Source organism: Dermacentor variabilis, chromosome 4 (genome assembly GCF_050947875.1).
Source record: "Dermacentor variabilis isolate Ectoservices chromosome 4, ASM5094787v1, whole genome shotgun sequence".
In the NCBI taxonomy this organism is placed as follows: Eukaryota; Metazoa; Arthropoda; class Arachnida; order Ixodida; family Ixodidae; genus Dermacentor; species Dermacentor variabilis.
In genome coordinates, this window is record NC_134571.1 from 127002652 (window position 1) to 127024338 (window position 21687).

General features: G+C 47.6%; 1 protein-coding gene across 1 annotated transcript in view; it reads right to left on the minus strand.

Moving 5' to 3' along the window:
* The window catches only part of OstDelta (oligosaccharide transferase delta subunit), a 45797-nt gene that overhangs the window by 15412 nt on the left and 8698 nt on the right, over positions 1 to 21687 (minus strand). The window contains exons 6-10 of the mRNA XM_075690242.1: positions 19239 to 19353; positions 14709 to 14798; positions 12683 to 12790; positions 7960 to 8156; positions 6853 to 6970 (exon numbers count right to left, since the gene is read on the minus strand). Coding sequence (XP_075546357.1) covers positions 6853 to 6970; positions 7960 to 8156; positions 12683 to 12790; positions 14709 to 14798; positions 19239 to 19353 — 628 coding nt within the window. The remainder of the gene's footprint in view (positions 1 to 6852; positions 6971 to 7959; positions 8157 to 12682; positions 12791 to 14708; positions 14799 to 19238; positions 19354 to 21687) is intronic.

Genomic DNA, 21687 nt, shown 5'->3' on the forward strand with positions numbered 1-21687 from the left:
AATTGTTGGAGCTTGCAAGAGAGTTGGGTCTGGATGTCTCAGACAAACTCAGAAAACCAGAACTGATAAAGGCTATTCTTGAGTTAGAGGCTGAGGATGACGAGCTGTCGGAATGCCTTGAGACTATTGAAGAGAGGGAGACTGCAAAAGAAAAAGAAGAGCGTGAACGTAAAGAACAGAAAGAGCGAGAGCAACAAGAGCGTGACCGTCAACACGCTTTGGAAATGAAGCGTCTTGAGGTAGAGATGGAACGCGCTCGTAATGGAAGTCAGGCACACGGTGCAGGAGAACGCGTATTGTTCAAAATGACTGACCTGATGCGGCCGTTTAAGCTTGGAGAGGACATTGGTTTGTTCCTGGTTAACTTTGAGCGAACGTGCGAGAAGCAGGGGTTCTCTCGGGAAACGTGGCCACAGCGCTTGCTCACTTTGTTACCCGGCGAGGCGGCCGACGTAGTCGCTCGCTTGGATAGAGAGGAAGCAGAGGATTTCGACAAAGTGAAATCGAGTCTTCTAAAAAAGTACCGGCTGTCTGCGGAGGCGTTCCGTCGGAAGTTTCGGGAAAATGAGAAAGGCAGAAGTGAGTCATATACAGAGTTTGCGTATAGGCTTATGTCGAACATGCAGGAGTGGCTCAAAGAAGAGAAAGCGTTTGGTGACCACGATAAAGTTCTGCAGTGTTTCGGGCTAGAACAGTTTTATAGTCGGTTACCGGAGAACGTGCGATACTGGGTCTTGGATAGGCCAGACGTGAGTACGGTGGCTAGAGCCGCTGAGCTAGCCGAGGAGTTTGTGACGCGTCGAGCTCGCGGAGCTAAGGACGGTCAAAAGGGTGAATTTGGCTCGAAGTTTGAGAGGCCGAAGTTCACACCCATGAGAGCAAAGGGGAACACGCGTAGTGCGGATGCGAGTGGAAGCAGTGCGACCGAACCTAAGGAGACGGCGGCAGCCGAAGCCGAACGCAGAAAGCGGTTCGAGATGAGGCGAGCGGGCGTTTGTTATACGTGCCAGAAGCCGGGTCACTTTTCGGCGCAGTGTCCGGAAACAACACCAAAAGTTGTGTTTTTTTCAATAGGCAGCACTGACGAAAACATGAAGCTTCTCGAGCCTTACATGCGAGACCTCCTCGTGAACGGGAAAGAGTGCCGAGTGCTTCGCGATTCCGCAGCTACGATGGATGTAGTTCACCCGTCTTACGTAGAACCCGATATGTTCACGGGCGAGTGCGCATGGATCAAGCAAGCCGTGGAAGCTCATAGCGTGTGTCTGCCGGTAGCAAAAGTGCTTATTGAAGGACCTTTCGGAGCGCTTGAGACGGAGGCGGCAGTGTCATCTATGCTGCCCCCCCAGTACCCGTACCTATTTTCAAACAGGTCCGATCACCTCCTGCGCGAGAAGGGGCTTTTGTTTGGTGAAGCTAGTGTTCAGGCCTTAACCAGATCGAAGGTTCGGGAGCTCGCTGCAAAGGCGGTAGTTGCGGGGCCGACGTTATCAAACAACGAAAAAGGGTCAGAGGCGCAGCAAGCTGATATTCAGAGCACGCCCGAACTGAATAAAATTGAGTCTGTAGCGTTGAAGGCGCCAGATACTGGAAAGGAAAATCCCGATTCGGGAAAGTTAGAAGAGCTATCTACTGATTTGCTCATCGCGCCTACGTCAGACGGACTTGATAGGTTGCTAAAAGTCAGCCGGTCGGCTTTGATAGCCGAGCAAAAAAAGGATGGCAGCCTGGAAAACGTGCGCTGCAATGTCAAAGAAGGTATCGCCAGGAAAACTGCGCGTTTTGTGGAAAGGGGTGGAGTCCTGTACCGGAAGTATCTAGACCGAAGAGGAGTGGAGTTCGATCAGCTGATCGTGCCTCAATGCTATCGTCAGGATCTGTTGCGCTTGTCGCATGGGGGTTCGTGGTCCGGACACCTAGGAGTTAAGAAAACTAAGGACCGTCTCTTGCAAGAGTACTATTGGCCAGGGTGTTTTCGGGACGCAGACCATTTCGTGAGGACATGTGACACTTGTCAGCGGGTGGGCAAACCAGGGGACAAATCGAGGGCGCCGTTGAAATTGGTACCTATCATTACGGAGCCTTTTAGACGGCTCGTTATTGATACTGTGGGACCTCTGCCGGTAACAGCCACGGGGTACAGACACATTTTGACTGTGATCTGCCCAGCGACAAAGTTCCCTGAAGCAGTGCCGCTTAAAGAACTCAGCTCAGTTGAGATAGTTAATGCACTACTGTCCATATTTGCGCGAGTTGGTTTTCCTGCAGAAATTCAATCAGATCAGGGCACAGTGTTTACTAGCGCTTTGACGACAACTTTTCTCGAAAGGTGTGGGGTAAAGCTGCTACACAGCTCAGTGTACCACCCACAGTCGAATTCCGTTGAGAAGCTCCACTCCGTCATGAAGCGCGTGTTGAGAGCCTTGTGTTTTGAACATCAAACTGACTGGGAGCTGTGTCTGCCTGGGGTGATGTTTGCTTTAAGGACCGCGCCGCATGCGGCTACGGGGTTTTCGCCAGCTGAACTGGTGTACGGTCGCTCGCTTCGATCTCCGCTTCGCATGCTTCGAGAATCGTGGGAAGGTAGGGGCGACGACCCAGTCGTGGTGGAGTACGTGCTTAAGCTCCTCGAACGCTTAAGAAGGGCACAGGAGTTGTCAGGTGAAGCAATGACAAAGGCCCAGCAGAGGGCCAAGGTTTATTATGATCGGACAGCCAGGGCCCGTCGTTTTGAGGTTGGCGATGAGGTCATGATATTGCGCACATCGCTAAACAACAAACTAGACGTGCAGTGGGAGGGCCCAGCGCGAATTGTTCAGAAACTGTCGGACGTTAACTACGTGGTAAGTCTGCCAGGAAAGCGGAAAGCACAGCAAGTTTACCACTGTAATCTGCTCAAACCTTATAGACAAAGGGAAGCAGTGGTGTGCATGATGGTAAACGTTCCTGAAGAGCTTCCGGTCGAGCTTCCGGGACTAGGCTCAGTGACGAACAGGGAAGACACCGGTCAAGTCATTAGTGACCTTATCAGTAAAGCACCGCTGTCGCCTGAGCAGAAAACCGAACTACACCAGCTATTACAAGAGTTTCAAGGTCTGTTCTCTGAGAGGCCTGGTAGGACTTCGGTACTTACTCATGATATAGAACTTACCTCCCCAGAGCCAGTACGATCCAAGGCGTATCGGGTGTCACCCCGCCAGAGCGATATTATGGAGGCTGAGGTAAAGAAAATGCTACAGCTCGGTGTTATTGAGGCAGGTGAGAGTGATTATACCTCCCCTTTGATTTTAGTTGAGGTACCGGGCAAGGAACCTCGTCCTTGCGTCGACTACCGCAGGCTTAATTCCATCACTGAGGATCAAATTTATCCGATCCCTAACATCGAGGAGCGCCTTGAGAAAGTTAGTAGCGCTCAGTTTATTTCCACCCTAGATCTTGTCAGGGGTTATTGGCAGGTTCCACTTACGGAAGAGGCTAGTAGGTATGCGGCGTTCATTTCACCAATGGGAACATTCCGTCCTAAAGTGTTGAGTTTTGGTTTGAAGAACGCGCCATACTGTTTTTCAAGCCTCATGGATAAAGTGTTGCGGGGACAGCAAGAATTCGCTTTACCGTATCTAGACGACGTAGCGATATTCTCCGCATCCTGGTCTGAGCATATGGCACACTTGCGGGCAGTGCTAACCCGCCTGCGCGAAGCGGGCTTGACAGTCAAGGCTCCTAAGTGCCAGTTAGCACAGGCCGAGGTTGTCTACCTCGGTCACGTGATTGGTCAGGGTCGTCGCCGCCCCTCTGAAATAAAAGTGGCCGCTGTGCGAGACTTTCCGCAACCGCGCACCAAGACCGATATTCGGTCGTTCTTGGGTGTCGCCGGCTACTATCAGAGGTACATCCCTAGGTACTCTGATATCGCGGCTCCCCTGACGGATGCTCTAAGAAAGACAGAGCCTCAAACAGTCGTCTGGGACGAGACAAAGGAAAGAGCTTTTAGCGCCCTAAAGAGTGCCCTAACAAACCAGCCTGTGCTACGATCGCCAGACTATACAAAAGGGTTCGTTGTTCAGTGCGATGCTAGTGAGCGAGGCATGGGCGTTGTACTGTGCCAACGGGAAAATGGAGAAGTAGAACACCCCGTCCTGTATGCTAGTCGTAAGCTGACCAGTCGTGAGCAGGCGTATAGCGCCACCGAGAAAGAGTGTGCGTGTCTCGTGTGGGCCGTTCAGAAATTGTCATGCTATCTAGCCGGCTCGAGGTTTATCATTGAGACGGATCACTGCCCTCTCCAATGGCTGCAGACCATCTCTCCCAAAAATGGCCGCCTCCTGCGCTGGAGCCTCGCTTTACAACAATATTCCTTTGAGGTGCGTTACAAAAAGGGGAGTCTCAACGGTAACGCCGATGGCTTAAGTCGAAGCCCCTAACGTAGGAATCAGCCTCAAAATTGTTTGTTACTGATGTTTTTTTTCCTGAGGCAGGATTTTTTTTAACATATTGCTTTTGTTTAGTGTTTCAAAGTGATGATATGCTTTCTAGTGCAATTTTTCAATTTGTGGACGCGTTCTGAGTGATGCTAGACTACTGTAAGGAACTAGGCAGTGGTATAAAAAGGGGAAAGAGCCTGGCAGGGCTTAGTGAGGGTTGTGCCGTGCTTGCTGACTGAGCGGTTGAGTTTCAGCGTAGTTCTAACGCTTGCCGGGAACGAGAACAAAAATGTGAACTCTCCCGAAGTCACTTTGCAGTGTCCCGTGCGAACCTGAACGAGAGAACGAGGCCTTCTCTGTGCGCTGCGCTCAAGAAACGTCGAGGGACGCCCGACTTCGGTTATGAGCATCATCGAGCGACATCCCTCCGGACAGCGGATGCAGTCCCCTGTCCATCGGGATCTCCTTCCCCCGGCGGGGCGGTCTGTTGCGTTTCGCCTGCGACACGTGGTTTTGCCGGCGCGACTGCGGCGGGGCGGCAGACATTTTGGCCCGATCGTCGTCGCCGCAACACTCATCGCCAGGTGTTTCCAGGCGCGACTGCGGCGATGCGACCGCCTAGGGATCATCCTCGCATTCCAGTCATTGTGCCCGAAACAGGCGATGCCAAAGCGGGGATCTCATTCCAGTCATTGTGCCCGAAACAGGCGATGCCAAAGCAGGGATCTCGTTCCAGTCATTGTGCCCGAAACAGGCGATGCCAAAGCAGGGACCATCCTCTCATTACAGTCATTGTGTCCGACCGGCAGCGCCACGACAGGGTGCTACGAGATCGTGCTCGACATGGTGCTACGGCATCGCTACGACAGTGTGCGTCACCATTAGCCCATTGTACATTCACGTGCTCGTCTTTTGAGGGGTTCCTTCTTGCCCTCAACTGCGAGAGTATAAAAACAGCTGCCCCCGGACGCCAAAAGGAGGGCTCCGATTTCTTCTGCTGAGTGAAGTGCTCTCCCGTCTCTCTACTACGGTCAAACCTGACCGCCAAACTCTTTGCGATGTTAAAATAAACAAGTTGTTTCGTTGTTACCAGTCGACTCATGCTTTGCCGGGACCTTCGGATGCTTCCAGTTGTACCCCAGGCCGCCAGGCCAACGCTACCCTTGGGGCTTGCGACCCAGGTACAACCACGGGCGTCAGCGCCGAGTTCCCAACAGATCGTACCAGCAGTCCGATCCAAACATCTGGTTGGCAGCGGTGAGATCGCCTCCGACTTCAAACAGTACCCAGAACACACAACGAGACGTATGTGCATGAGGCGTTATTGTGTGCCATTGCTTATAACCTCTGAGAGGGTTGAGCATTGTCATTGCCTCACATGGCACATTGCATCGTGGCAGAAGTATTAAACTTTAATTGAATTATGCGGCTGTACGTTCCAAAACCACAATCGAATTATGAGGCATGCTGTAGTGAAGGACTCCGGAGAAATTTTGACACCGTGGTGTTCTTTGACGTGTCCCTAAATCTACGCACACAAGCTTTTCTTGTTCTGCCTCCATCAAAATGCGGCTGCCGTGGTCAGGACCAAATCTGCACCCTCGAGCAATGTCGCAGCTGCGAAGCTACTGCGGCGAGCACAGAAGTGTAGATTTGATGTGCGACCGCTTCCACGATGTCCCCTAGAGCCTGCAGTGCCCTTAAATTGAAGTGGCTCTGCTTCTGTATGCCCAGCATAAGCTGTCTGCTTGACATATTTGCGTGGTGTTTGTTTTTCAAAAATAGCAGAAACCTACCATACCTTGAACTTAGGTTCCTCCAGTTTACCAGCAACCACTGTCGTGTCTACAGTAGTAGAGTTTCCTCGCCTTCTGACGTCAATTCCCCTTCTCCCCCTTGTGTGAGAACTCCGAACGAAAAGTGGCTCCCCCCAACGCTGTTATTCACCTGTTTCCCAATTGCGACGGTTCTGCCCCTTCTCTGCCTCCTCTCGCCCTCCTCCCTACCTTTCAATCTAGCTTCCCTCTGGATTTACATCAAGTGTTCCAGTGCTTTTACGGGGGTCAAGCCACAGCAGCAGCAGCACTAAGAAAGTTGAAGGAAGAGGCGAAGAAAACTTCGCTTTAAAAAGAAAAAATGCCACGGTGACATTGAGTAGGCATAGCATTGTGGCTCCCACCCCTCTCCGCTGTAGCTTTTGCGGTGAAATGCAATGAAGAAGGACCTGGAGCGCTGTGACGGGGATCACAGGCTATTTTTGACTGCCAATAACTCCGCTGCTGCTGGATGCATTGAAGTACTTTTTGTGACAAAGTATTTCTGAAATAGCCTGTTTTGATGTCAAATGCATTCCTAGTCTTTGATAAAAGGCAGTACAGGACCCCCTTTAACAGTGCGTGATACTGTAAAACAAGAGAGGAACAGTACTAACCTCGGCATCGGTGTTTCCAACAAGGCGGTCATCAGCCTTGACAGGAACAGCATTCAGGGAGAGGTGGTAGAAGCCCCGACGTGGCTTTTTGGACACAAAGTTGAATACATACAGAGAACTGGGACAGGAAGAAGCCAGGGATGTTTCATTGGTACTCTGCCACATAGTCTAATAATAATAATAATATTTGGGGTTTTACGTGCCAAAACCACTTTCTGATTATGAGGCACGCCGTAGTGGAGGACTCCGGAAATTTGGACCACCTGGGGTTCTTTAACGTGCACCTAAATCTAAGCACACGGGTGTTTTTGCATTTCGCCCCCATCGAAATGCGGCCGCCGTGGCCGGGATACGATCCCGCGACCTCGTGCTCAGCAGCCCAACACCATAGCCACTGAGCAACCACGGCGGGTCCACATAGTCTCAATATACCAAGAGCTTTTGAGAAGACTGCCAAAAATAAAAAAAAAAAGATGCCTGTTGCATATAGTAAGATTTTTGTTAAATCTCTATCAGACGGTGTCAGCATGTTTTCGTTGCACCCTTGAACAGGATTACTCGAAGAGGCGGCTATTACTTTAACGAGAAACCGAAGTGCATAATTGGCTAATTAACAAATCTTGACAAAGCAAATTTCTAACCAATTACTTATTGTACACATTGCAATTTACAAATGATGCAAAAGCAACGTCTACTGAGCTCACAATGCAGTGCGGATGAGCGCATCTCGAGGAGCATTCCGCCTTCCTATTGGCTAGGGAGCCCCGCCGCTTCCACAGTGCTGCAAACAACTCACGAGATGAGCATTAAGGTTGACAGCTAGTTTCGAAATATATGCCATCAAATGCGTGGTAAAAATGCACTGCTGAACCACTTACTTTAACAAAATGCCTTTTTATGCATTGACGCATAAAAATAACTGGGACCCAAAAGTATTTCGTGGCGCACTTTGGGAATCAACATGTGCACTGCTACATTTGTAACGACTCATGTGTTGTCGTATGTAAATTTTTGTTAAATCTCTATCAGACGGTGTCAGCATGTTTTCGTTGCACACTGAAACAGCCCCATGCTTCCCCATGCACTGAGTGGCAAAGTATAACTCACGGGTCCTCCTTGGCTGGGGCAAAAGGCTTCCTCTCGATCACTACTTGGCTGTCAAGCAGCCGGACGGCCTTGTTCAGCACCACAGAGAGGGGACCCAGGGATGAGCCCAGGACATCTGTCACTTGCACAACAACTGTAGGTGTAGCCTTGCTCAGGGCATTAGAGCCAGACACACTTGTTGCCACGGGAACGTGGTACTGAAACGTTCAAGGTTTGCGAGCAGGCAGCCAGTTACAAATTGTTCAAAATAAACAGCAATTATAAAATAAGGAAGCATGTCTATCAGAGCCACATTGTGCTACCACTGACTTCACTAGGCCCGTTTTCAAAACTGAATCGACAATTTACCCTACCAAAGATTGCTCCTGCTCCCTTTTCCCCCTTTTCAACCATTGAGTGCCAGATGATAAAAATGGTAAACCATGCTCTAGTTGAACACATTGGTTGAAAGGGAAGGGATGCAGACACCAAGGTTGTTGGTTAAATGTTCTTGTTCACAGAAGCAGTGCCAGGATTTTTTCGTTGGTGGCACAGAGCATGGTTTAGACAGTTGCTAAGACAGTTGCAGCACAGCGCTCGTATTGGCAGCGCTCGTAGATGGCTTCAAAGCAATGAAAACATGGCGAGGGTCAAGCGTTGCATAATGCCGGTTCTAAAAGTCAGCTTTGCCGCAGTACAGCGGTGTTTCGCATAGGGTTGGGACTGCCCAAACTCATTTTGGAGCCATTTTTGATGCAAGTAAAACTGCTTTATGGAGCAGTTTGGAGCAGACAAAATTGCATTTTGAAGCAGTTTGGAGCCGGCCAACTTGAATTTCGGTGGAATAATGGAATACGGAATATGGCAGCGCACTTCGAAATAATGATGGAACCCAGAATCAACCAATATGAGCGCTGTGCTGCAACTGTCTTAGCAATGTCTTAAGCTGAATTTTGAAGCAGATTGCCCTGATACTGAAACTGCCCAGTGCATGCAAATTTTAGCAATAGTGCCTGTAGGAGACATTCTTTATAAATAAATTTTTTCTTTAACATCTCAACAGTGTGTGTGAAGCGCCTGGAGATGTGCTTCACCAACAGATTGTACGGAAAAGGCGAAGTTATGAACATCACAGCAGTAGCGATGGAAGAAATGCGCCTGGAGTCTTTATATAGTTGCTATCGCAATAAAATGGAATAGTTGGCTGAGCAACGGCACAGCGCATGCTTTCCTGAAAAGTCGAAAACATAGGCAGCACTATGATAGAACTATGTATTCCTGTGCCAGCGCTCATGATGATAGTAGGAAATGTTCTCAAATTATGCAGTCTAACTGACGCGGTAACATATAATTTCTGGGTCAGCGTGTGTCACCGCAAACCAAAAGAGCCGCAATCAACCTTGGGCTAGTATCACATAAAACTATTCCAATTTGTTTTTATTGCGATAACAATTATATGAACACTCCAGCTGCATTTCTGCTGTCACTGTGATGTTCTGTATAAACTCCAAACATGATAGCGTTGTCTCCGCGCACCGTATGCTGTATGTGCGAGTGAAAGCTTGTGAGGGTCAGCCGACGATCATGACTCAGCCTCGCGCGTGCAAGGAGGAGAGCGGGGAGGAAGCATGCAGTCTTCCGTCGTGCGCGGGGCACTGGGGTGAGGAAGAAATGAGTAGGGGGGCTCTACTGCGGTGGCCACTGCACATGGTGCGGTGGTGCGTGAAAGTGATCTGCAATGTGGACAAAGTGCGCAGTCACACGGGCCTTATCTTCAAAGCGATCTGTCATGTGTACACAGTGCATAGAGTGCTGGTAGCTTCGCATGCGCTGTGCTTTCGACGCTTAGTTCGCATTGAAGCGAGACGCAGCTTGAACATAATTTCGCTCGCTGCTATTCCCACACTTCCTCACGCCAGTTTTTCGACAGCGAGTTTCTGCGATCATTGAGTGAGGTGCGTTCATGTTTACCAGTGTGTGCGTGGCACCGTACTTGTTAATTCAGTAAGTGAATGTTTACATGTTTATACAGATGATAAAACTACTACGCTTACTGTGCATGGCTGTCTACTAATTTGCGATCGCAATCAATGCTTCACCTTTTGGGCAAAGCTGCGACGTCTTATTTTAAATCTGCCATTAGCCCTTCGTGACAGTTCAAAATGGCTCAGGCCTCGCCAATATGGGTACAAAAACAGATTGGAATAGCCTTACGTTATGCCAGCCAGGGAGCGGCGACGCCCGCTCGCTGAACCAGCTGCAGCTTGTGCCTCCCTAATACCGTATTTACACGATTGTAAGTCGACTCGAATGTAAGTCGACCCCCCCATATCGCTTGACCGGAAAAAAAAAAAAAAAAAATAGAGCATACCCGAGGGCGCATTCGATAACGAAAATTTATTAGTAGCTGACATGGTCACTCGACTACTCGTCTTCACTAGTGCTGCCATCATCATCGTCTGCCATCGTCATCACAGCGCGTCGTGGTCCAGCGAAATTTCAAATTTGGCAAACGACCGCACCAGGACATCTTGCAAAACAGCAGCCCACGCCAAATGCACCCAACCACACGCAGCCATCACGGAGGCTCTTTTGACAGGTCCGGTTGGCGTAATTTCGCAGTCTTCTGCCGCCAGCCACTCGTTGTACTCACGGCGGAGCAGAACCTTTAAATTAAGGCGAAGGTCCGGGCTTGTTTCATGACCACGTCGCACTTCAATGGCAGGGACCGATCACGCATTTCAGCGACGTACGCCGCAAGCTTAGCCTACAGCTCCGGAAAGCGTCCAGACTTCGGCACGTGGGAAATTTGTCACTTGCCGTCACAGGGTGAAAATTTCGCTTCGCTACAGTCGCCACTCTCGCACCACCCATTTAGAAACATCGAAATTGCGGCCCACTGCGCAGTGATTTGTTTCTTCGGCGTAAAGGATGGCAGCCCCCTTGAACGCTGCTGTGAACGAGTGCCGAACAATTAGTGGGCCTGCAGCACTCATGACAACTGGGGGAGCATAGAAGTAGCACGTAGCCGGCAGTCAAGTGGAACGCGTCAAAAAGTTGGTCAAACCAATTCCAATGCCTTTAAACAGAGAAACCCGCGAGCGGCGTCTGCTCTTCCATGAACTACCGATACCCCTCGCAAGCGCCGCCGTTCTGAGGGTGCCGCCGCAAATGGGAACAGCGGCGCTTCCATCAACTATCGACACCCCCCCATAAGTGTTGCATGCACTGTAAGACTCTCAAAAATGTTGAAAAACCCTTTCGAAAAGCGAACAAACACGCGGGATAGCAAAAAGATATGGGTAGGGCCATAGAACAAACATAAAATTGTAACTACATTGTAGCTCTTGTTTGTATCCCTCTTTTTGGCGCGGCCATGTTTTGGTTTCGATTGTAAGTCGACTCCCCAACTTCAGACTTTCAAATTTAAAAAAAGGGGTCGACTTACAATCGTGTAAATACGGTATCTAGTTCGCTCGAAGCACCCTCAGTCTTCTTTCCGTTGTTTTGCGCCTCAGATATGGAGCGCCGTGCCGCTTGGCCCACTCAACCGTATTCTAGCACTCTAAATACAGCAGCCATGGCCAACAGCAGCGATGAAAGCTGGAAGCGGCCACAAGCGCGCCGGCCATTTGCCAGAAGCGCGGAAAAATCTGTGCTTATAAGCATGAAAATTACAAGAATCTGCGCAGGAGGCGTCGTCGCGTGGTGTGCGGAATCTGAACGGCTGGACTTTTTTTTCAAGGAACGGATCCGCTCGCCTTTGGCGGCCACTGCTGGTGCGCACATGCCCAAGCCGTCCTGGCACAGTGTGGCACAATTTCAGTAAATTTTCTGTTTTTGGCGCAGTTTGGCGCAGGAATTTCCATTTGTATCAAAATGGCGCAATCGGCACAGGAGTCCCACCCCTGTATGCAGTGAAGCATACGCGATGTATCGTGATGGAGCATGCCAAGAGTTGAAAGGTATCGTGTACCTTGGTGGTGGCGTCACGAGACACAATATGTGGTCCTTAATTTATACACACTTGCAACTGCCATCTCCCGTCACGTTACAAACACAAATACCCCTAATAAGCATAGTGGCAGGCCTTTACAGGTATTTCAGATGTGCCTGTGGCGATTTGAGCCCTTGGGGGTAGTAAAAGGCATGCATTCACTTTTTCGGACTGCCCGGTTTTTGGGACGTTCTTGTGGCCCCTAGGGTGTCTGAAAAATCTGAAGTTGACTGTGTTTACTTGCCTTCTATACGGGCAAGTTTGGTAAGTAGGACGATCAAGAAATAGATGGCTGGTGGGAGACAAGGTGCTGCAGGTGCTGATCACGTCCATGTGTTTGGCATATTGCACAAGAAGCAAGAGAAGTGTGCTAACACCTTCTGCATTAGATGAAGCAACCCAACATCTTTTTCTTAGTTTATGCATTTCACATTCAGCTTGCTAGAGGTCACACATACCACCACTAAAGGTTGCCAACATCATCAACATCGACCACACAGCAGCAATAGATCTCTCCAGTGAGAACTTCCCAGGTGCTGCCATAATGCACCACAGGCTGTTGTGAGCACAGGCAAGCACCCTGGCCTTTATACCCATGCACAACATTCCCGAGAGGATATGTTCTCGCACCCTCAATGAGAAGGTCCATAGCAGTGAAATGGCATGTGTAAGGCACTTAGTGGCCACAGTGACCAGGTGCACCAAAGGAAAACATGCAGAAGTTCCAAAAACGTGGCACTAAATTACCGAGTTTGTTGCGAGGAGCTTGAGCACATCATACAAAAGGGCCGCTCCCTTGACTGGCTGGACGTTCTTGCGAGACAGTAGGTAGTTAGCAAACTTGAGCACTTGTTCCTGCAGAAGAAAAAAATGAAACGGTTGAATAGCTCCCGAGGAAACCTGCGGCATGCCAGGAAGCCATCATGCTATGATGGAAACATTCCCTCACCTGTGATTAAAAGAATAAATGGCAGTTTCTTTGTTTGCGGGATGTGTGTGTGACAAGTGTGTCATCTGGGGATGTGATCCTCAACGATTACATAAAAGGTATCATTTGCACAATGGGAAAGCATACTTTTAGTCAATGCAATTTTCAGCCTGCACAAATGTGGCAACACCAAATGCCCGCCAATGCTACATTTAGACACAAAGTGAAATCTCTATATAACGAGTTTCAGGAGACCATGGCAAACTGTTTGTTATTCTGAAAGGTTATCAGAGTGAAAGCCCCAAAATTAACCATCACCCCTATCAACCCATCAGTTTATCAGTCGTCACTGTATGAGTTATTCACGAGAATGTTGCTGTTGGGTCTTGGCCTATGCTGTTGCTATTTCCCGCATGTTCCACCGCCACACACCACTGCAGCACCGTATATAGAGTGGCCATGCACATAAGAGATGCTAACGCCGCGAAGACCACCGACAAAAAGAAGCTCCATGTCGCTTATAAAGCGTAATGCTTCCTTTTGTTTGCTTGTTTTTCACATTACCTGGCCGTGGACACCACAACTGTCTCGCTTGAGGCGCACACCTGAACTACACCAAAGTTCAAGCGCATGTAAACGACACCATCCTGAAAGTGCGACAGTGTGGCATCCCTGCGAACACTTAGGTTACATTTCTTTGCGCCCGCTGGTACGGCTACAGAAATAAGCACACAAATGGGGCATGTGCAGAAAGAATGGCGAAAGAAGGAAGAGACGTGCCTCCATTGCAAGGCGATACTTGTCTGGGAGGAGCATGTGTTTACAAAACCTGATGCATCGTCGCCTCCACAATAGAAAAAACAAGTCCCCTCTCAGTGTTGTTTTCCTCCGGCACCCATCTTGCATTTTCCAAACCCATGCGCCACGGTGTCTGCTTTTTGCACCTTGTCGTATGCTAGCCTACTGTTAAGGCTGCTGTAAAGGATATGCGGAAATCTAAGAATCCCCAGATTTCTGAATATTAGTTCATAGTACTGAGGCATTGTTAACATGACGGGAAAACTGAATAACAATTATTATTCTGAAAACTTCAGTATTCTGAAGTTCGTAGTGTTAAAATATCTTTACAATGAAGCTATAAGCAGTCAGTAGATTTCTGAAAGTTCACTCATCTGAAAAGTTTGTTAATGCGGTGTTCATTGTCACAAGGTTTCAATGGTATTCTGATAGACATTGCACCACATGAAAATGAAAGTGCCGCTAAACGTGATCATGAAAACAGGCATCAATACAGCAAAATCTTGTACAAATAGTACAGCAAGGTTTCAAAAAACAAAAATTACTTTGCTTTTAATGTGTAAGTGGTATTGGTAACATCCCCTTTTGGTATTATCCCTGTAAAAGTTACAGCGAGAAAATGATGATTTTGTTCAAGAGAAGAAATAAACTGTTTCAGAAGTAGACAGAGGTAAAACCCGAATAGTGCTTTCCTTGATAATGAGAAACAAATAAATGTCCTCTTGCATTTCACAAAAGAAACTTTGCAAAGCTGGTAAGATTGCTAATCTGTTATTAGTATCTTAACATGAAATGGAGCTTTCATGGAGGTTATCTCACCTACACGCATGTTAGCTTCTCCCACGAAATCTTGCACCACTGCATTGAAGTCCGCAGAAGTTACGCTAAATCAACTAGCACAGAGTTTAAATAGGTACAGCAGGCAATGACAGTATGACACTGCAACAAAAGCAGTTCAAATTGCTCTACTTCAATTTAAGACATCAGAAAACACAACAGAACAATTGCTTAACACTGCTGGTGTTCAAAAATGCTAGAAATGCTTGCCTTAGTGACTGTTGGAGCCTTCTTGGCAGCTTCGGCAAGCCGGTACACGCCGCTCAGGATCGTAGCAGTGACACTGAGGCCTCCCTCAAACTGGATGCATGAAAAGAAAGAACAAAAATCAAGCTGAAAGCCAAAGCCAAGCAGGTCCACAAATTGAAAGATGGCATGAAAGGTGGGTTCACTTTAAGTGCCTGTTAAACACCTAGCTTTAAATTTTCAGCAATTCCTAAAAGTTTACTACCGCTATGAAATCCTTTTCACTTTCTCTAAAAGAAACACCTAGTACGTGGAAAAAATGTTGCCCCACCACTGCTGTCTTTAGTTGTGCATAAGTCACACGTTCGTGTAAGTTCAGCCATGATTTTAAATTACTTGTGAAGCCAAAATACTGGTGTGACAGGTTGCACCTTTGTACATAATGTACTGATCTAATTGTCCTCGTGGCTGTCATGATTAAACATGACTATGCATGCTTTTGTAACCTATCGGAACACAGATATACTGAGTCATATGTATGAACATACGCCCTGCATGCTTAGCCAGAACCTCCAAGATTCGCATTGAGACAAATTTTTATGTGCTATGTCCCCTATATATATATTTCTTATGAACAACCCATGCTGGCAGGAAAGGAAATTTAACTAACATGCTGCTCAAGTTGAGAAACATTTTCTCGGCCTCTTGCTCCTCCAGCCAGCTGTAATAAAGCCTGGTCTCTCGATAACGGTCTCTGTGATAACAATCTCAAATTTCAAACCGAATGCCGTTTCTCCTCACGGCCGCCACGTCCCAAGCAGGAGGATGATGCACACGTGCTAGTGCGCCTATGTACAGGTGTTCGCGCTGTGACGTCACTCGTGGTGACACGTGACGTTGAAAATTATTCAAGGCAACACCAGTTATTTGTGCGATATGTTGCTTGAATAGACGACTTAAAGATTAGGGAAATAATAAAACACACAAACCGAATGTCTGCATGTTTTTGGTTAACTTCACATCCCAGCAAGAGATGTACTTCCATTTCGTCTGCTTGTTCCCATGTCGTGCAGTCGCACGCACAAACACTGAAACTATGTTATTTTTTACTGTGCTCCAGCGCGGGATCATGCTCTGTGATCCGCTTGTGTCTGCCTCAGCATTCATGTAGCACTGAATTACACTGCTAGTCAGGTGTTCTCGTGCACAGCCCGCAATATTGTGCGCTGCACTAAACAAGAGAATCATAACAGCTTGCGCGCAACGCCGTCAGGGGATGTGCACCGCGCCGCAGAAAAGCAAGGAGGAAAAAAAAAATGAAGGCAGGGCCCGTGACGTATGCGTCATGCAATCTTCGAGGTCCAGTATGGGAGGACGCAGGGAAGGAATTTCACTCGCAAAGACTAGACGGGGCGAGTGGGCAAAGTGTCTTGCTTGGCCGTGGAGCTCGCCTTCTGAAATCATGGGTTTGCGGCACTGAAATATTTTTATCTCGGCTATTAATGAGCTGATTTGAAAAGTTTTTTGCGGCAGAACACACTCTAGAAGACACGTAACAACTTCCAGTGTATAACTAAAATTTGCTATGGTGCCTGGTTAGCGGCCCTTTAAGACCTATAGTTTGTGCTTATATGTTAAATAGGCAAGCTAAGGTTGTAAGGAAAAACATATGCATTTTGCCTACAGTTCCGGTCTACACACAAATGCTTAAACAAAAGGAACTTCGTTTTCTATCTTTTTTTTTTTCGATGAATCCCAAGCACAATCTCGATAATGAAAGAAAAGCACAAATACTAGAGTATCTCGATAATACGATTACGGCTGAGCTGAATTTTGCGACGATACGAATTTTTAAGATGTTTCGGACGGACTACATTACATAGAATACACTATGATTCGGGATTACACAAACAGTTTCTTAAGTCTTTGTGGATGATTCGAACACGCCAATGACCGGCGTACGCGACCGGGGTGACGTGGCTGGTCTCGGAGAGGGAGCATAGCCACCGCGCCTAATGCGCGGCTGCTGTCCCTTTTCAGACCCGCTCCCCTTTACTTCCAGCCTCTGCTGGCCGAGCGGCAGCGGCCACCAGCCCCCCTCTCCACACCCACCTCCCTTTACCTCCATGTCTCCGCCGATAGTTGTGCAGTGCACTGTAGCGCACATAGAGCACTCGGCACAAAACCTGACAAGCCCGAGCCAGGGCGAGTCACGTGCTTGACAAGGCTACGGCACCCATTTTCTGGCAGCTCTTCAGTGTACGCTAGCTTTCCTTTCTTCTTTACCTTTTTTATTGCTACGCCAGCATGTTCTCGTTGTTTTTCCTCCCGCTTTTTATTGCTGCACCGCGCCTTCACGCAGGGTGACCCGATCTGCGAGCGAAAGCTGAATCACCATCACAGGCTGTGCTGGGCCGCTGGGCTACGTGCTGCATGCTGCTGCATTCGTGTGTGTAGTGTTTGCTGCTGTCGCCACATTGTGCATTTCGCGTAACTGCTAGAGAGCTGCAACATGGACTACCCAAACGTGACGGACGCAAGTTGAGTGCATGCAGAACCGAAGCATTTACTGTTTGCCATTTCGCGGAAACGGAAGGTCCTTTCTTTTAAGCAGAAAACTGCAATTCTCAAGAAGGTCGACTAAAACACTAAGAAGAAATGTGTTGAGTTGGCCAAGGAGGCTCTAAACCACTGTTGGGCAGCGAGACGTTGTGCTGAAGAGTGCCCAGCACTTCGACGTGAACATCAAACAGGTGAAGACAGCTACATACATAAAGCTGGAAGGAGTCCTGCTGACGTTTTATGAAGTTACTGCGGCTGACATCAACGTGGGCAGCTGGGCGGCAAGGTGCTACGCGAGAAGGTTTACAAAATTGCGCTTTCCCTTGGAAGTGAAAATTTCCAAGCTTCCAGGGGATGGCTGCATCATTTTTAAGAAAGGCATGGACTTGTCTACAGAGCTGTTTGCAGAGAAGGGAGGAAGAAAGTTGATGGGTCAGCTGTCAGCAACTGGCTTAACAAACTGCTGTCGCTGATTTTGGACTACGCACCGTGCAACGTATTTAATGCTGATGAGGTGGACCTCTTTTTCAACTTACAGCCGGAGAGGAGCTTATGTGTGAAGGGACAGGCTTGCCAGGGCAGCCAAAGAAGTAAGCAAAGAGTGACCATGCTTTTTTGCATGAATGCCAACAGCTCAGAGAAAATGCAGCTTATCGTCATAGGCAAGTCTAAACAGCCGAGGTGCTTCCAATCGGCAGGACGTTTACCTTATTTGTACAAGGGGAACAAGAAAGCGTGGAAGAGTGCGGATTTTTTCACCGAGTTCCTCACGAACCTGGATCGGAAAATGGCAGCAAAGGACTGAAACCTTTTGCTTTTCGTAGACCAGTGTGCGGCCCATCCAAAAGAGACGACCTTTAACGTCACCCTAAGGTTCCCGCCTACGAACACTACGAGCCATCTGCAGCCGCCGGACACGGGAATAATTCACAACTTCAAGCATCACTTCAAAGGACTTTTAGTAAGGCGCCTGCTGGCAAAAATTGATAGCAAAGAGGAGAATGTGCGGATTAGTCTACTCAGTGTGTTGCATTTCTTGGCTATGTCTTGGGACAATGTGACCTTGGAGACAATTGCGAACTGTTTTCGCAAATGTGGATTTGGCAGGGGACCACATGCGGCTCCAAAGGGACATAACCAAAATACCCAATGAGGACTTGGTGAATGAAGGCTGGGAGAGTCTGGAGACTCAAGCTTCTGCTCAACACTTCGTCACCGCGGATGACAACATTGTGACCTGCAGGTTAAGGTCCATTAAAGACTTGGTCGACGAAGTGAGTGAAATTGAGACTGACACTGACGGTGAAGACGCCGACAAGTGCGAGTAACCGCAGCAGACGTCAGAAACTCTTCTCTCTCTTGATGTTCTGTGCCGCACCGTAAGTGCCGACAGTGCGACTAACGAAACCACTGCATGATTTTATGCCTTTCAGGTGGGTCTTTAACGTCAGAGACATTGAGGGCAAGAAAGTGCAAGTGAACATTACAGACTTTTTCTGTTGGAAGCAGTTATGCCCAATAAAATTTGTGTTCATTTTCATGTTCAGCTTGGCTTGTTTTGGCTCATACGAATTCAGGATGATACGAATATTTCACGTGCTCCTGAGGAATTCGTATCATCGAGATTCTACTGTAGTTGGATTCCATTCAGGATGAATCCAAAGGGAGCCAGAAATTTGAAACAGAGATGGGGACAAGATAGACGGGTGTTTGTCCTGTTATCAATGAGTGCACATTATCTCTCGCACTTTTTCTATTCATCATCTTGACCCAAGAAAATAATCAGCATGTAACCAACCATTTGTCCCTCGCATACCTGCAGGCACTTCTTCGGAGTCATTCACGGAACAAAAAAAAAAAAAAAAAAAAAAAAAAAAAAAAAAAACTGTTTGCCTATCTGTATGCATTAACATTTGTAGGCACCATTCCTAGCAAAAGGAAAGTGGCCATGTATGTCAAGCAGTACGTACAGTGAGGAGCAGGCACGCTCACCTGAAGCAGTTCACTGCCAACTTCATCTGCCTGCACAACGGCGTCCTCAATGCGGTCGGTGAAGGGGGCCAGGTTCCCACCCAAGACCGAAGCCACGTGGAAGGCATAGCCCAAGCTGCGCATCCATAAGATAAATAAAAATAAATAAATAAATAAATAAATGTATTCAGCAGGAGAACACACATCCTGTTGCGCAGAGAAATTTTATGATCCAACAGGTGCTCTCTTCAGTTTAACCCCCCAAAGCCCAACATATCATTGTTGATAAGCTGAATTTGATGCTTAAAGCTCTGATTTAAGTGCTGGAAACCCAAGGTAGAGCCAATGCTAGTGCTTTTGATATGCCGGTCAGAGTTTTCAGTCGTAGGTAGTTCAGCATAATCATTTACTAATTAAATAAGAGTACCAATTAATTTTTGCTGTTAATTTATAATTGCATTGTTATTTCGTACTAATATACTTTCCAGGGCCAGAAATAAATGTGAATGCGTTTAAATTTTCGACGATGTTAAATGGCATTCCGGCTTTGCGGGCGCTAATAGCAAGAAATTGGCAAGCTTTCCATACCGACAGCGGCACCAGATCACACAGCCTAGCGAGCATGGGAATCAGATCTTGTAGAAAACATTGCGCATTCCCGATGCCCTATAGCCAATATTTATCTCAAGCCAGGCGTTTCCACGTTCTGTGTGTACCACCGAATCTCATTAATTATAACTCCAAGGGGACCGGAAGTTTATCTGAATAAAACGGAGTTCGAACTAAGGAAAGCTAATTTAAATACAGTGCACGATCAATTGTGCAGTACAGCACACAAATCTGTCACTGGGCTTGGAGTGAAAAGGTCTTATCTTTCATCCATCAGTGCACACGCAATGACATTCGGACGTTGACGTGGAACAAGTGAAGAGTTAAAACAAGGCAATAAACAGGCTTGCGGCTGTTGCTGTTCAGAAAAATGTCTCATTGCTGTCATAGCCCATGCAGCTGGCATCAGCAGACCTTGTAGGAAGCTGAAACAACTGCAACGCCACTTGGCCAGCACCCGGTGTCCATATCTGAAGCTTTCTTTAATGCAACACATCTTGTGCCTCATACCAGGCATATTGCAGTAGGTAGGTCGGTAAGTAGGTAAGTGGATGGGTTCTTGTCCTGCCTCGTATCAAGCCTCAATAAAAGAACTGTGTGTCCAATAGTGGAATCAAACCAGGGTCTGTCAGCACAAAAGCCTGATGTTTTACCCAGTCGCCGGCCACCACACAACAAATGGTCGTCAGAGGATGCAGATGCTACTTTGCTATTTATTTATTATTTACAGAATACCTGCGTCGCCTTGAAGGCATTATCGCGTGGGGGGGGGGGGGCAGTTAGAAAAGGATCTGTTAAATTGTCCACAGAAATAAGCGATAGATACATAAAGCAAAGTAACATCAAGCTGTTGAGAGACGTGTAATGCGTGCAACCACTGCACATGTCGAAACTCAAAAAAGCAAGCTAAGAAATAGAGTAGAATGGCTACACTGCCTGGCAGAATATTATGTCGCTTTTTAAGTTATGCACTCGTCTTTTCAATTTCAAACATTGGAAATGTACACTTCAGTTTCAAAGCTCCCATTTCACAGTCAGGAGTCGCCTGTGAATTCAGACACTAGAGATGACAGCCTCAAGGTCAAGAAACTGAGAAGTAAACGGGCAATCGATATCACAAAGTGGCCACTAACGTGAAACGATACGACCATCCAAAATTGGATGCATTTCATAAAAGACTAAGCTGTAATACATGTCTAGCAATTATACTACTTTAAAGAGACAGTAGAGAGAAAAACATGAGTAAATTATCCTTCTGTAATACCAAAAAGGCCACTATATTACCGTAAGCGGAGGTCTGGTAAGCTAGAGAAAGACAGGGAGCGACACCGCATTAGAGTTACCGCACCAGCTTGCAATGACACTGTGGATATTTATGGTGCCTGCTCATGCCCGGTTAACTTTTTAGCGGTAAACAAAAACTACATTGTATTCTAATGGAAGAGAAGAAGAACGAGAGCTTATGAGCCTCATATTTTGAAAACCAACCGATAGCGAAGCCAAGAAAGGCATAGGGGAAGTTATTTGTAGATTTCGATTAAAGTGTAGAAATGATAAGGTGAAGGGAAATGAAAGTGGACAAAAAAAGCAATTTGTAGACGGTGGGAGCCGAAACCCACAACTTTCACGTTACGCACGCGTTTCACTACCAATTGTGCTGTGGTGGCGGCTGTCCCCATGTCCACATTCTAGGGTATTTATGTATGCGTACAAGGTCTCACCTGAAGAGTGTTAGCCAGCACGAATAAAGGCCATGGCAGTGGATGCGGAACATCTTTTTGGTTGATTCACTAAGTACGTGAAATTATTCCGGAAGACTCAAAGGCCGAATGAAGCAAGTTTCGAGACTGAGCCAGAGCAG